At 36.2% G+C, this 15,606-nt stretch overlaps 1 protein-coding gene across 1 annotated transcript in view; it reads right to left on the reverse strand.

Annotated features, from left to right (window-relative positions):
- Window positions 1–422: 422 nt before the first annotated feature.
- The window catches only part of HGF (hepatocyte growth factor (hepapoietin A; scatter factor)), a 57,637-nt gene continuing 42,453 nt past the window's right edge, over window positions 423–15,606 (reverse strand). Inside the window, exons 9-18 of the mRNA XM_009883001.1 lie at window positions 15,468–15,595; window positions 13,864–13,966; window positions 11,901–12,040; window positions 9,772–9,810; window positions 9,195–9,291; window positions 6,374–6,448; window positions 5,630–5,776; window positions 4,759–4,865; window positions 2,789–2,934; window positions 423–593 (exon numbers count right to left, since the gene is read on the reverse strand). Of these exons, the coding sequence (XP_009881303.1) occupies window positions 423–593; window positions 2,789–2,934; window positions 4,759–4,865; window positions 5,630–5,776; window positions 6,374–6,448; window positions 9,195–9,291; window positions 9,772–9,810; window positions 11,901–12,040; window positions 13,864–13,966; window positions 15,468–15,595 (1,153 nt within the window). The remainder of the gene's footprint in view (window positions 594–2,788; window positions 2,935–4,758; window positions 4,866–5,629; window positions 5,777–6,373; window positions 6,449–9,194; window positions 9,292–9,771; window positions 9,811–11,900; window positions 12,041–13,863; window positions 13,967–15,467; window positions 15,596–15,606) is intronic.

Here is a 15,606-nt window from a genome sequence, read left to right on the forward strand (position 1 = left end):
GCTATCTCTCAGTAGGTCTTTTGTCATATATGAAGAGAAATATATGGCTCATAGAAAGAATAAGGTGTGTTAAATAAACTATAATTTGTTTCTTCTTCTAAGATGATCTGAAGAGCAGCATAAAAGAGGTCATATGATCTTTTTCTACAAAACCATTTATCATCCAGTAATAATATCTTTGCAAAATTGTTTACCCATTCAAGTATCTTCAGGAGACATGTCACCATACTTTGCATATACTGTAAGACACTCCAACATTTATAAAACAACACTGATAGACAAAAACACCAAAAACACCCATAAATATTAAAAGAAGCTCAACAAACTTGACTATCAAGTAGTTAAAAAATTATTGATCTTTACATTACACATTAAATCCGTGTTGTCCAAAGTCTTTCTTTGAGTGGAAGTTGTTGAGTTTTTCAGGGTTTTCTGTAGGTCATCATAATCTTGTGTATCCACCGAGAGTAATATGACACCCGAACAAAAATCCCAGGACGATTTCGAATGGCACATCCGCGGCCAGGAACAATGACACCAACTACTATCTTCAGCCTGTTTTGTTCACAAACCAATGGACCACCATAATCTCGCTAGGAAAAAATAAACATAAAGAACGTCAATGCTTCAAGACACAGCCCCCACCATCTACAATTGACTGGTTTCTTTTGGGGTTGATGTAGCTCAATGAACAGGCAGTAGAGTTATTCGTACAATAGGACAATAAAAAGCTCCCAATATATATTTTAACAACCAGAACTTATGCAAACCAATACCAAGGTTGGCCTTTGACCTTTGGTTGCTTTCTATGCAAATTAATCCCTATGATCCATCTTCAGACGTGATTCTAGTGACTTCAGTCTACTAGGTCTTACTCTTCTCTTTCAGCTACCTGAAAGCATAGTGTTTATGTGTATATAAACCAGATGAGCAGAAAGTGAGTTGACTGATAAACAACTGTGTTATAACAGGCTTTACATCAAAGCCTACTGACAGGGTCCGGTTAATATCCTTCTGACAGTCAACCACCTTGCAAGGCTCCAGGATGAGAATCTATGTGCACTAATTGGCTGGGGTGGGAACATCCCAAATATAATAATAGGTAACATTTTGTAGGCATAATTTTGAGACATAATTTATTAAAATGCTATTTTTCATTATTCTGAGTGAACGAGATATCTATGCATCACTACATGCATTCAGTGAAAATTCGGAGTATGGCAAACTCAGATCGGGGTCTTATTTAGCACTAAAATACATCCAGTTTAAATTAGACTGAAACGGTAATTTAGATACATTCACATAGATTTAGGACTTGAACATAGACAGTGCAGTTTTTATCCAGGCAAAACGTATACTGAAGCGAGCAAACTAGCTGCAAAATGAGACAGTAAATATTCATATCAGATAGTGAAACATTGTTTCAAAAAATGAAAGCTGACAATTAGTATTGTATTCTCTCCGGATCACGAGCAACACAACAATGCTTGACCTTTATTAGGTTTGGGTTTTGTTTTTTTTCTGACTGACTGCAGAGTGGTTCCCACATGAACAATGAACTATGTCAGTGTCATCAGAGCAGCTCATAAAACACTTTCAGGAGTGGAGTTTCACCTGCCAATCTGATTTTGTTTCTCCGCCTGTTCTCTGCTGAGGAAAGTAGCTTCAAAGGGGAACTCAGGGAGCAGGAAACCATGCGGTGATTAAGACAGATTGCTAATATTAATTCAGTCCTTTTCTTCTTGCAGGGGAAAATGAAGTGTGGGGTCCCCAGCAGACTTCCATGCAGATGTTTCATTTATAAGGCTTGACATGTCTAAGAGCTCATTTATGATTAAATATTTGATTTTGAAGAAAATACTTTGCAATAAAAAAATGATCCTTTGGAATATTAATAATAAATGGAAGAGGCCTCAGCCTGATGAAGAACTTGTTTTCCCATGGTTTGGTAGTACCCCTGGGTAGGGAAAATTTCACTGCTTGTTTAATATCAATATTAGAAAATCATTTATTCTAGTCCAGATATTAAATGCATAATAATACTCATGACTGTCCTCCTTCTAGACATCATCTCATCAGGCAGACTTTCCACACAAAAAATGATGTCTTCCTGTAATAAATGATTTACAGCATTTCTCCTCAGACGTCTTTTCTCCATCATTAAAACTAGCCCCAAGCAAAGCAACTGTATCAAACTATACTTTCTGTGAAGTTGTTCTCCTGTCCTCACTGATATGTTGCTCAGACTTGATTAGGGAGAACAAATGCTCCAGCTTTCTGACTAATACCAAACATCAGTTCATTTCTGGATCTTCCTCCTTCCCTCCTAACTTTATCAACTCTGTTGAGTGGTGATTTTTATGTATTTTGCATGGAAGTCCTCATCTAGCAAAGCAGTTAAATTTGCTGCAGCCTTTTCTTTCTACTCAATCAAAATATACTGCTGTTGCTAGCACACAGCCCACTTTAGTGCTTATTATACAGAACACCAATTTGTCTCAGTCCAGCAAAGTGTTTAGTCGTATGAACACATTTAACATTCATGTAAATCCTTTACTGGTATGGTGGTACGGTGAAATTGAAGCAAAGGAACCTCTTCCTGCACTCTGGCAGAAAATGGATCACTAGAAACATAAATCATTTTCCAATGCAGAAGAGTAAAATAACTTTTTGTGTACAATTTTAATGCTGAGAGAATAATTATAAAAAAACTCTGGTAAATTATTTGTGGGACAGAAATAGTCATGTTGATGCCTCCTAAGAATGTACGAGGAAATGTAATACGTACCTCACAAGGCCCAGCACCGACGGTTTCAGCCACAGCGCAGATTTCTGACTCATTCACAGTGATCTTCCCTTTGAGATATTGGTTGCATTTCTCATTTCCCAAAATAAACAGGTTTGCTACCCGGAGAAGGCCATCATAGTTAACTACTAGGATTGAAAAGAGAATGAAAACATTATTCTGTTTTAGGGGGAAGAGAAAAATTGAAGATGCAGTCTGGATAAACTTACTCATGTAACTTCAGTTATTGTACTTTCTCTCCAGTACTCACATTATCGTGTATTTGTCTTTTGGATTTCTTATATTTGTTACAAATGAGATTTGCAAGAAATTTATTTGCTGTGCATGTTTTTTCTGTTAGAAGAAAGTGCTAGGTATCTGGGTTTACTCTACAGTCTGCCACCAGCTTGCCCTGTCACTTGGCAGGAATTGGAAAAAGGGAGCCTGAAAATGTTATCACGCCCATCAGCAGAGCAAAGATTTTGCTCCCTGCCTTAATGTGCACCAGGGCCTGCCATGGCCTAGAGAAGGACGTGTGACTTGAAAAATACTGTAGCAGAGCAGAGTTTTTCTTGTTCTGTGCTGGCTCAGCTACACTGAATGACTTTGTGCCTGCAAGGGCAGAGCCACAGCTTTGTGCAATCTCCATTCATCAGTGTGAAGGTCAGGAAGCAGGAGCCCTGTGGAGCTTGCTCTTGTTCTACATGTTGAAAGACAAGTCTGTACAAGCTGCGAAGATAAATAAAGGGCCTGGACCTGCCCGTTCTCTGCACAGCCATCAAAAGTAAATGCCAAGCTTGCCCTTCACTGAATAGTTATCCTGCTTTCCTGAATTAAAAAAAAACAAAAACAAAAACACAAACAAACAAACAAACAAACAAAACGATGTAACACTTCTTCCTTCCCTGACTAGGATGCTGTGAGGATTATATTAAGTAGTGCATAAAATATAGTACAAAGTCCTTGGATGACAGATGTTATGTATTTACTGTATTACATAACTGCACAACATTGCAAATTCCTTATCAGCTCTCTTAAGCTAAGCTTTCCCGTGATGCTGCACCGTGCTCCAGCCGGACTTCCCTGTGTCCCTGGCAGCCATTCCCCCCAGAGGCTGGCTAATATGGCCATGCTGGGAACATCAAAGGCTGTCATCTGGCAGAGGGTTGGTACAGATTACTTGCCACCCACAAAGAAATGCGGAGGAATGGTTACAAGGAAGAGAGCCTCTGAGTTACAGTCTAGTTTCTGCTCCGCTTCCAGGACAGCCTGAGTGTGTTGCTGCTGCTTACTCAGGGTCTGCGGCAAAATGACATTTGAGCACAGCAATTATTGGAGTAATTATTGTCAACTGGCAGCTATTAACTTTATCATCAACACATAATTAGCCAGATATAGTATTTACCAGACTAAATAGATGTCTGTTCTCCCACATATTTGTATTTACTTCACACAAAAAAAAAACGTGTTTAATAAACATTAGTAAGGTTGCAAAGTCAAGTACTCAAAAGTTAGGAAATGCCAGACTTAAGGCTGCCTGTGCATCCTTCCTTCGCTGTCTTTGTGTATGTTAATTATGTCTTCAATTACATGATTCTGTACTAGTTTTTCCACAGAGCAGCCTGCTTTAGGATACAAAACGACACTGCTCAAGTAGATGAACCAGAATTTTTCAAGAAAAGGTTAGATCTCTGCAAAATAATTCTGCCATGTTTTTTAAACCTGTAGAAAAATATTTTTCTCTAGTTCATTCTTTGAAATGCTTGAATCATTTTGCTGGTCACAGAAACCAAAACAAACAAAAAAGAATGGACTAGTAGAAAATATTTCATATTAAATGATCTTAGATAAAATGCTCAAAGATTTACAGTTGGACAACTGTGGTATCAGGCAATACCAGCAGCCTCACCTATAATGACAAGAGGAAGTAAGCTGTCAACGTATTCATTTAGTTTTTAAAAATAGGTTCTTACATCCAGTGTATCCCCATCCATAAACACTGCAACTGGTCTTCTCTGGAATGGTACATCCAGAAATGGGCAATCGGATTATTTCTACAAAATTTGTCAATATGGCAGGTCTGAAAAAAAAAAGAAAACAAATAATAGATATAATGTATTTTACTTAACCTTCTAAAATTTATCTTAAAAATGACATTAAAACTATTATAGACCACAGCAACTAAAAACTGTGCCAATCCTTTTCCTTTCTTTTCCATCTTTGAAGAATATGATGGATTCTTCTACCTATTTTTTGTACTACAGCTGTTAACTGTCAAAAGATTTCTTGAAATGCTGTCACCACTTTCATGTTATTTAACTTGGATTTTTATCTTAAAAGTAAGTACTGGTGGCATTTCATTTGAATATATAGTTTTGCTAATACAGAGAAAGTTTGAAAGTTCGTATATACACAACGATCTGTTACAATCTCATGCTTATTCTATAAATTAAAACCGTATACCAGTCAATGTGGGTTGTTTGTTTTTTTTCTTTTGTTTTGTTTTTGTTTGTTTTTTAAACAAACAATAATGACAAAACCAAACCAAAACAAAACAAAACCACACAAAAAAAAAGCAAAAACAAACCCCAACAAACCTAAACCTGGTTATCAGGAAAAACAATGTGGGCATGACTTTTCAGAAGTAGCATCTGGGTTTTGGGTAAGGTAGACGAACCTGCATTTCTGCATATATCAAGTGAAATTTCTTACAATTGGAAGTTTACCCCATGGAAACACCATCTGCAGTATCACAACAGCAGAGAACTGAGTTTGCAAATCTTATTTAGGAGGAATCTCATTCATCAGTTGAAAACCCTGGGATCAGCAATAATAGCTACTAACCTGCTAAGTTTCAGTAAGACCAAATCTGACCCTGCGGGGCCATATACCAACTGGGAGATGTTCAGAATTTGTTTATGCTTCTCCTCTCCCTTTCCTTTGATATTATGGACTCCAAGCCAGGCTTTGTAGTCTTTCAAATCTTTGTACCTAAATGAGGCAAAGGAGGTTAGCATTTTGCTGAGTGCATAATAAAATAACTCAAAAAACTCTGCTTAATATGATTATGCTAGAAGATCTTAACTAATGCTCTTCACTAGAAATGGGTTTATGCTTCCAACTACTATTCCAAAAGCAACATGCTCGGACGTAAGTTTTTGGTCTGAAGCCACTACATAATTTTATCTTTAACTGTGACTAAAATCTAATTTTTGTTTCCTAATGCTATCCAAACATTTAGATGCTTGGACAGTATGAACCTTTGAACTGTTTGAGATTTACCCAATTTTTCTATTTTATTCTGTCCAGTTGAGCAGACGCATGAGATTATTTTTATAAAGAGGCAATTGTCTAACCATTACACTCGGAAAACATATTTATACTTCAATGTAAAATAGCCAGAGCTCTTTTAGATTAACAACAATAATAACAGAAAATACCAAGGTCCCACAGGGCTTTTACATCAGAAAAGCAGTGCTAAAGCCAAACAGGAGGGAAAAATGCTGCATTTAAGTTGAAGAAATGTTATGCTGATAAGTTCCTGAAAATAGATGTATTTCGATATTGCAATGCTACAGACTACTGTACCGAGAAGGGAAACACTGCCTTGCTGTTAGAACCCACTCTTCCTTTATCAAAGTACCTCCACAGATATGCTTATTCCTGGGGGGGGAAAAAAAGAAGAAAAAAATTAAAAAGTAAAAAAAAAAAAAAGGTAATAGAGTTAGTTTCTACATAGGCAAAAACTTTAAAGAGTACTTTTGCTCCCCACATATTTTTGCTGGTGAAAGGTGGATGACTGACAGCTTTCGAGAACATGGCTCTGTCCCTTTGCTCTACAGTTTCAACAATTACAATAGCATGACTTTGCAGAGATTTTCTCCAATGTGTACAAAGCAGGACGAAAGAGAAATTGAGTTACTCTGTTCATTTAGTGGTTTCAAAGTTGAATTTATAATGAGACCTAATTTAAAAAAAAAAAAATAATAATAATAGGCTAACTAATTCTTTGTAATAGGAACTGGACTGAAACATTCAAACAAGTCCCCAAACTGCCACCAGATGTAAACAACATTTGGTCATTATTCATGTAGGTTTATTCAAATCATTGACCTCAAGGTGAAGAGTTCCTATTTGATTACCAGCCCTATGAGATTTCTGTCCCCACTTACTTCAGTTGGAAACAATCTGCAATGTATGGCATCCTACATGTGATTATAGAAAACCTGCAGCATAATATATCAAGTAAAATTAAAGCAATTAAGCATGACAGTTCTTTAAAAAATAAAGATGACTGTGGAATGCAGATTAATTAGTTTCCTTCTTTGTGCCTCCAAAATCACATTTATTTTCTGCAGCTCTTTGGAAAGTGAATTAGAATTGTCAGCAATTTGGGAAAAGCTTAAAATCTCACAATTTATAAATTCAAATCACACAAATGTTCAAAGCTTTGCAAAGAACTGCTGGAAGGAGCCCAGACTCTATATGGAGTTCAAAGACAGCAGAATAACACAGATGCTTGACTTTTTTTTTTTTTTTTAATTGTGTTTTGATTGAGGAACAAAATATCTGGTCCAAAAGGCTGGATTCTTTTTAAAATATAGATTCTGCCCAGTTTTTTTTTTAAAAATGTCACAATCAGGAGTATAAATGTGTTCTTGCATATTATGTTTGCTTCAGTAATCATCAAAAGGAATTTACATGACTGCATCATCTGCTTTAGAAGATTGACTAATACACATAGGAAGGTTAAACTACTTTAACTGTGGCACAAATCCAGAGCTGATTCCATTAAACAGATAAAATTCATCCAAATATACCTAATTATACCTGATAACAGAATCTGGATCAGAAATATAAGAAAATGTGTCCTTGATTAATTTAACATTTAGAGGTGGACCTTACTTGCCAAATATGAATACAAGTCTCTAAGTGTCACTAAGCCTTTGCCATCCAGACCTGGCAATTCCGTTTTGAGGTGTACAGTTAGTTTTTTGCAGAAAGCCCTGAAGTTATTAAGATTTTGTTTCAGACAACATTATATTTGCTTCCTTGGTAACAATACAAAACAAAACTACATTTTTATGCCTACATGTAATACTTAAAATATATATTTTGCTGCTGAACTATTTCAGGAATCCCTTTTTCATAAAAGAACCTGAAAACATTCAAGCATTCATCTGCTTAATGGAACTTTGTTGAATAGCACAAAATCCAGGTTCAACTAACTTAACATTAGCTATTTAAATTTTAGGTACCCAGATGTAATGTACCTTACCTGTCTAAAAGTTCCTCAAACGTCAAGGTTGCTTTAAAAACAGTGCAAAGATAAACTTTTCCAGAGAGTGATTCAGCCTGCCTATCTGGTTATTTAGTCAAGGTATAGACTGATGTTCCTCTAGAAACTTCTTTCTGGACCATCTGCTAGACTACCAGAAAGGTCTAGTTCTGACTGGAGCTCATAACATGCAAAGATTATAAGGATGGGAAGGACGCCCCGAATTTCTGTAGTAGTGAAACAATGTAGAAAATAGGCTTTTTATGTTTTCTCTTACCCGATTTTTTTTTCATTTAAGACCTATTTTTCAACCTAGTTTTAAAACAGTTGACAAATCTTAAGCTAATAGCAGTAAGATGTACTTTAGTCTGCACCAGCAGACAAAAAAAACATTTTTTTTCGTGATAAAAGACACAGGGCTGATGCATGAGATATGTCTCCTGTTATACATTAATGATTCACACTCTCAGCTGATGAGTTATGAATGAGAGTAATGAACATAGGAAACATTAATTCTGTGTTCTGGTTTTTACACAGTAGCAAAGTAAGATTCTGCCATAATGTAATACACATTTCCAGCTGTACATGTTAGGATCTTGTTTTACAGAATGAAAAGGATTTCCTTATAGCATCCTACTCATCCTACTTTTTTTTTTTTTTTTTTTTTTTTTTTTAAACAGACTACATCTCAATTGCATGCAATGATAGGAACAGAAAGCTAAATTTGAGGTGGGTGTATATCCTGAATCCATCACGTCACAACTAAATGAACTGCTGTTAAAATGAAAATATTGATATGAAACTAACATTTTTTGGTAACAGTCTCTAAACAGTTTAATGCTGGATGTTGAGCCAATGATACGAAAAGGTCTGCAGTAGCTAATTGAAGGAGCAGAACACTAAGAATGCTTTATAAGCTCATGGGTGTAAGGAAGCAATAACGAACGTATAAACATTTCACTGATGGAGTGAACACTAAGGAATCACCCCATGTTCCAGGAATGCTGATTTTCTGCTTGTACAGAATTTAACTGCAATCTAGAAGTATTCTTATTACCGTCAACCTTTTCTACAGTTCCAAAACAAATATCCTAGTAGACACATTTTCTTTATAATCAAAGTGATAGTTACCTGTATGTCAAACTAACCACCCATCCTTCGTTAGTTTGTGTTGGGATTCCATTTACAACTCTCAAATGTTTTGTTGAGGCACAAGGAATGACAGTATCTGAAAGCAGGTCCAGAGATCACATTTTACTAAAAACAGCGGTAGGAAACCTGCACAGTTGCACATAAGGACCACAAGAAGGTCAATATTTATTATGGATTAACTTTCCTGCACTAATGAAATATATTTCTAGAGCATCAAAACTACTTTATTGAAGCTGGGTCAGCCTGTATAAATATTCATAGGGAATACAAAATACATATATTTAAATAGGTTTATTATGGAGATTTACATAGTTATAAAGCAAATATTGAAAGTCATTACCATATCTCACCACTGGCAAGACAGGACAGTGAGCATAGATAAAGGAATATAATAAAGCTATTCTATATTTTTCCTCTTGTAAAAGCAATTTTTCCCAGGCTGTACGTTTTTCTGTATCTTTAGCTGATCTCTCTCTTGTTTCCCAATCAGAAAGAAATGATTAGTCTTAGAGGATACAGTACATGCACTGAACAGTACATCTACAGGCTTACTTACCATCCAGGCTGGTTGTAGTAGGAGTTGTATCACCTTCACCTAGACAGACACATAAGATATCCATAATACAAAATTAAAACACATCTAAAAATTGAATAGAGTAAAAATAAACAGCAAATGGCATGTTGTTAATTTTAATAGCTCGCAAAGTTTTAAACTTCAATGATTTGTTTAGTACTCTGCAAAAGCACAATTTGGTACAGATTAACAAGAAGGCAGAATTTCATTCCAATGGAATGAAATAAGAATTAAACATTTTGCAAGAGGAGTTTCAAACATTTTTCTTCTTGGCTGAATCCTGAATACATCAGGCTATATCAGTCATGTTTAATTTACATGTTTTATTCAAACAAACAAATGTTGAAAAATTAAGTTGTGACTTTTCTCTAAGCTTTCAGGAACTACAGAGGTGATGAAATCCAAATCAGATTTAATGAAAATGTCTAATTTCCTTAAAAACCTTTGAAACTTCAAAAGTCTTTTTATGCTACTATCAGCAAAAACTTAGTCTTATCAAAATGTGTTCCCCAAAATCTGTTTTGGTTCTTCCATCTTCTTCCATATAGTCCATCTAGTAAAAATACAATTACAAGACAGTTGCTTAAACTCTGTTCAAAGTTCTTGCCTTCAGTGAAGTCTGCAGAGTGCCCCAGCATTGTGAGCTACAGGTGTAGCTACTGAAAATTTGCACAGGCAAAATTTAAACAGTCTCATCCAAGTAGATTTCCATCATTAAGAAAAAATATATATGTAAAGGTATAGTCATATACATAGTTAAATTTCCGTGTGCATGTGTACACATATGCATGTGTATGTATATGCAACTGTATGCATGCATATATACAAATATATTTATTTTGAAATAGTTTGAAAAGTTTGTTAGTTTGAAAAGACCAGTTAAAGGCACCAAGTAAATACACTTGGAAATTGCCAGAATTTTGTCTGTACTGGTTAAGCTGGTTATCAGTACCTTAGTGAAATAGTGTAGTTTAATACTAGCCCACACAAGTTACAATTGTAAAACAGACATATTCTAGATCTGGAGTTTGATTCCACAAATCATAATACTCACCATTGCCACGTACCCTACAAATGTTTGCTGTGAATATTTCCTTAAGTATTCATAGATCCAGATAATGAACTTAAGAGTAAGTGAATAATATTTCTATTTCTTCAGCTGCTGTTCTTTACCTACATTGACACAAATGACCTTTTGCACAGTTTGTTTACTCTTCACATAGATGCCAAAATATCACCTGAGACTTCACATATCACCTCTTAGAGATGCTGCACTTCAGACTATGAAGAAATGCAGCAGATTGCTGCAAGGAGTAAATGTAACATTATCCTTAACCTCTAGAGATCACAGTCATGCATTCAAAAGCCTGATTTACCATTCAAGTGTTCTCTCAGGATATACAGCACAGTGATTTAGAAATGAGAATTTAGGAGAAAAATCTTGAACCTAAACTTGAATTGCACATTTTTCAGCATAAATCTTTTTCCACTTAACTTTGGCTTATTACTGATGTCCCTATGATTTTTAATTCTATTTATTTAAGCTATTTAGATTTTAACATGCAGCTTTGGAGGAGTGATGTTCCTAATTCTTGCCAGGAGTTAAATCATCCCACAAACATCCGAAAGCAGAATCTATATAACACATAGATGTATCAGCATACATATAGTGAGTTATCCTAACTTTACAAACAAATGCAGAACACACAAAGAGACTATGAGGCTTGTAGCACAGAAGATAACTGTCCCTGGGTTTCTTGAGGCCACAGCCAGCATTTTGACCACTAGACAATTCTTTGTCTCCGTCCAGCCCTCATTCAATAGCTAGATCTGTTGGAAAATGTTTGACCATCTGTAATAGCTCTTTTGTGCTCCTGCTGCATAAATAAGCCTTGAAATCTCTAAGCTGGTCAAGGAAAAGGACCCCTTGTTCATATATTGCACAAGCAGCTTCTGTCCATCCCTTTTCAGTCATGCACAATTGATTCTTGATGGACTTACACATTTTCTGCTGCCACAAGCGACAACAGAAAGGTATGCATACACGTGTGACGCCATGGCTTCACTGGGACAGCACAGTTGACAATGCCTGAGGCATACCAAGTACTCACATCGAGAAATAGGGCAGTAATCCCAGGGAACGAGAGGATCATCTGTGTAACACCAGGGACCATGAAAATCATCATCTGGATTGCGGCAATAGTTTTTCTTCAGTTTACTAACATCTGGTTCTCTGAATATTTGTATATGCCTACAGGGAAAAAAAATTCAAAGTGCTGAAAAGCTTTATACTATAGCCCAAATTTTCAAAGGTTAAATGTTGCTTTGCTCCACATTGTAATATTAGCTGATTGAGAAGCCTACAGGTCAGGGTTTAGGGCTGGTTAAAATCAAAGGGAAGATGAGACCCAAATATTTGCTGGATCTGGGTCCAAGTTTCCTCTGGTTGGTATTCTGAGCACCGGACAGCTGGGAGGTTTCTAGATCTCCCACTTGAGCTAAAATCCCTGGATACCCTCAGGAGGCAACTGTGCACTGGTTAGAAGAGTGTCTGTGCTGCCCTTAGCAAATCTGCAGGCCTCTCTGGGAGCACCAGTACCTTCTCCCTGCAGATTAGCACAAGGGAACGCGAAATCTGCAAAGAAAGCTGAATTTTAGGCAAAGGAAGGACAAACACAAGAAAGATAGCAAGACTGAGCAGCAGGCAAGGAGAAGGATGAATGGCTCAGACAAACTCCAATCATAGGTCACCTAAGTTGCAAACCTACATGAGGCAGTTTAAAGATAGAAATTTGGGTGAAAATCTGAAGCAAAAAAGTTTATTTCTGGCTGGTCAGCCAGAAGCGTGCAGAATTCCTAAGTCAGAACTGCACAGCCCTTTTGGTTTTATAACCAACCATGCATGCTGCTTCTAGCACACCCATAACCAAAGAAACTGCTGAAGTGAGACACATAACTCTTCAAAGAGGTTCCCAGATGGAAAATTTGTGGAAGTAAGAGAAGAAAGGTTGATCTGTGCTCAAGATTATATGAATGCAACTGCATCAAGCACCCAGTTGCTTCAGGCTGTATCATTCACAGCTAATTGAAGACTTATCAGAGCTCTCAGAAGCCATGAACTCAAGCCTCTGCCTCCTTTACATGGACAGGACAGGAATCAGGGACAACCAGATTCCAGAGGGCAATGGTTAATATGTTGGGCACTACGACCGTGGTGATCATGAGCACTAACTCAAGACCAAGTACCAAATGTAATATAGACATAATCACATCTTCAGAAACTAAAGGAAAACAAAGGGAAAATTGTTTCCATCTGGGCCAGTAATGTGTGTTGTATCTGATACATAGCAAAATTTTTGATGAATCTCTGTCTTTGTGCAGTACCTGGAAGTCATTGTTCTGGTCACTCCTGAGATTCTTTAATCTACTCTTCTGAACCAGCAAAGACAACACTGAAGATCCTGGCATAATTGAAAAAGTCTTGAAAACTCACAACTTCTTTTGTACTTATGGCTGATTCATTTTTACTTTAACAAATAAATTAAAAGTAACTTGCCATTTCCACTAATTGAATATGAAGCAAAGTAATGACAAACAACAGAAATTTCAAGTCATTTCAATGACATTTGATGTTAGTGTCATTAGATGATAGACTCATGATTCAATTTCAGGTTGCAAGGGACCTTAGGTGGTTTCAAGTACAACCCCCTGCCTGAAGAAGCATGAGCTATGAGATTAGATTGATGAGATAACAATTTCCTGCTTTGTTCCTGCTATGCTCTCATAGAACAAAACTTTCAAGGACAAAGATGGGGTAAACCAGGTCAGTAAACTAAACACTAAGAAACATCCCAAAGCCTGCAATTAGTGGTTAGCTTGAACAAAGAGATGTTGTGTAATATATTTAAACACCGAGAGAAAGAAAAAAAAAAAAAAGTAAAAAAAGATATTAAAATCTCCAGGGCATAAGTGGCTATTTTAGAATCACTGCAGAAGAAACGGAGATGCCATCTGCAGGCAGTATTTATTCAGGACTCACTGAACCATCTCTTTTTTTGTTTCATATGTACACACCTACGTAAGTCTTCAATATTCTTGTCCCATGTGGAGCAAGTTAGCCCAAATCTTGTCTTGGAGAGATTCCCCATGTAGCTCTTCCCATTGCCACGATAACAATCTGAATAATAATGTTGAGACAAGAAAAAGTAGAGGGTGATTGTGCAACACTGAAAAGAAAACTTGTCCATCAGTAATCCAAATAATTAAAGACAAGTGTTATATTTAGCAAACACTATACAATATAAATCAGACAATTGCATAAATCAAATTAGAAGGAAAATAGAAAAATTTCAAATTTAGATACATAATCTGCTTGAGGTCTTCATTCTCAACACACTAACATTTTAAATTTTGTTTTATTTAGATAAACTGTGAAAATTTCTTTTATAAATAATTAGTTTATGGTTAATTTAGAAGTGTCACACGGAATAGTCTAAAAGTTGTCGGGATCTATTTCATACAAAACAAAGAAAAAATGCCCCCTTAATCCTCCCTCCTCAAAAAACAGGCACTCTTAGCCTATTTGAAACAATTTACCTTCATGTAGGTTCTGGATACTGTCAGCAATATGTAAACCTAGACTTAAGTTCTACTTTGGCAAAATCAAAAAATCAACATCACTTTAATTTTAATGTAATTCAAAAACTTGCCTGTTCACTCCAGCAGAAGTCATGTTTAATTCATAAGCTTTTATCACAAGCCTTTTTGAAACTTTTCAAGAGGATTGTTTAAAATGATCGCTACTATAAAGACTTTTTGTATAAAGCATTTCATTTCATATTCATCAGTATTTTTACTTTTTCATAGTTGATACTTTACAAAAAACACAGAATGAAAGTCAAGGTTTAATCCCTTCTCTGACAGAACTCTTGCAACTGCAACTCTTCAAATTTTAAGAGAAAAAAATGGATAAAATTTAAAGATGGGAATCTTAATGCAGCCTGATGTAGGGTCACAGGTCTGAGGTCTCAGCCTCAGTTTATGTTATGATTGACATCAGTTCTCAGGATGCAATAATACTCCTTAGAGTAATACCAAGACCTCATGGAAAAACCAAAATTTGCCTGAAGACTCAGAGTAGACTTTGCAGGCAGACATAATAACTTGAAGCTAAGAGGCTACATGGGAAGTCCCATGTGTTTGGTTTTGTTTTGTTTTGTTTTTTTGAGTTCAACTCCTTTTAGATGACAGGGTATAAGGGAAAAACAAATTTAAAAAAAACGACATTTGGTAGCCTCATATGCAATTACAAAAAAGACTGTGAACCAAGGAAATCATCTTAGCTCTGGAAAAAGGCCTTTCAAATTAAGAAAGGTAAGACAGTGAAGCAGATCTCCAGCTAATATAAAATGGCACAGAGATTCACCTTGTCTAAAGCTCAGATTCAACAGCAAATCTTTACTGCATCTTTCTCTGCTGGAATCGAAACATGAACTGAGAAATGAATCTCATTTACACCATGATGAATCCCAAATATGCAAATAAAGCCAAAGTGGAACTACACAGGTGTAATACAGATGTACTGAGACCAACTTTTCCAGCTTTCAAGCCTGCCTATCTGCTGTTCGGCATAGTACAGCATTCACTTAGAATCATGTTATCGCCCTTCCCTCTGTTACCTTGTTCATTTGACACATCACACTTAGGAATCTGGGAGCAATAACCAATACGGATGTTTGGGTCAGTGGTAAAACACCAGGGTGATTCAGATCCATCTGGATTTCGGCAGTAGTTCTCCCTCAAATCCCTATAAAAATA

This window comes from Charadrius vociferus, unplaced genomic scaffold, assembly GCF_000708025.1.
Source record: "Charadrius vociferus isolate BGI_N301 unplaced genomic scaffold, ASM70802v2 scaffold32, whole genome shotgun sequence".
Taxonomy (NCBI): domain Eukaryota; kingdom Metazoa; phylum Chordata; class Aves; order Charadriiformes; family Charadriidae; genus Charadrius; species Charadrius vociferus.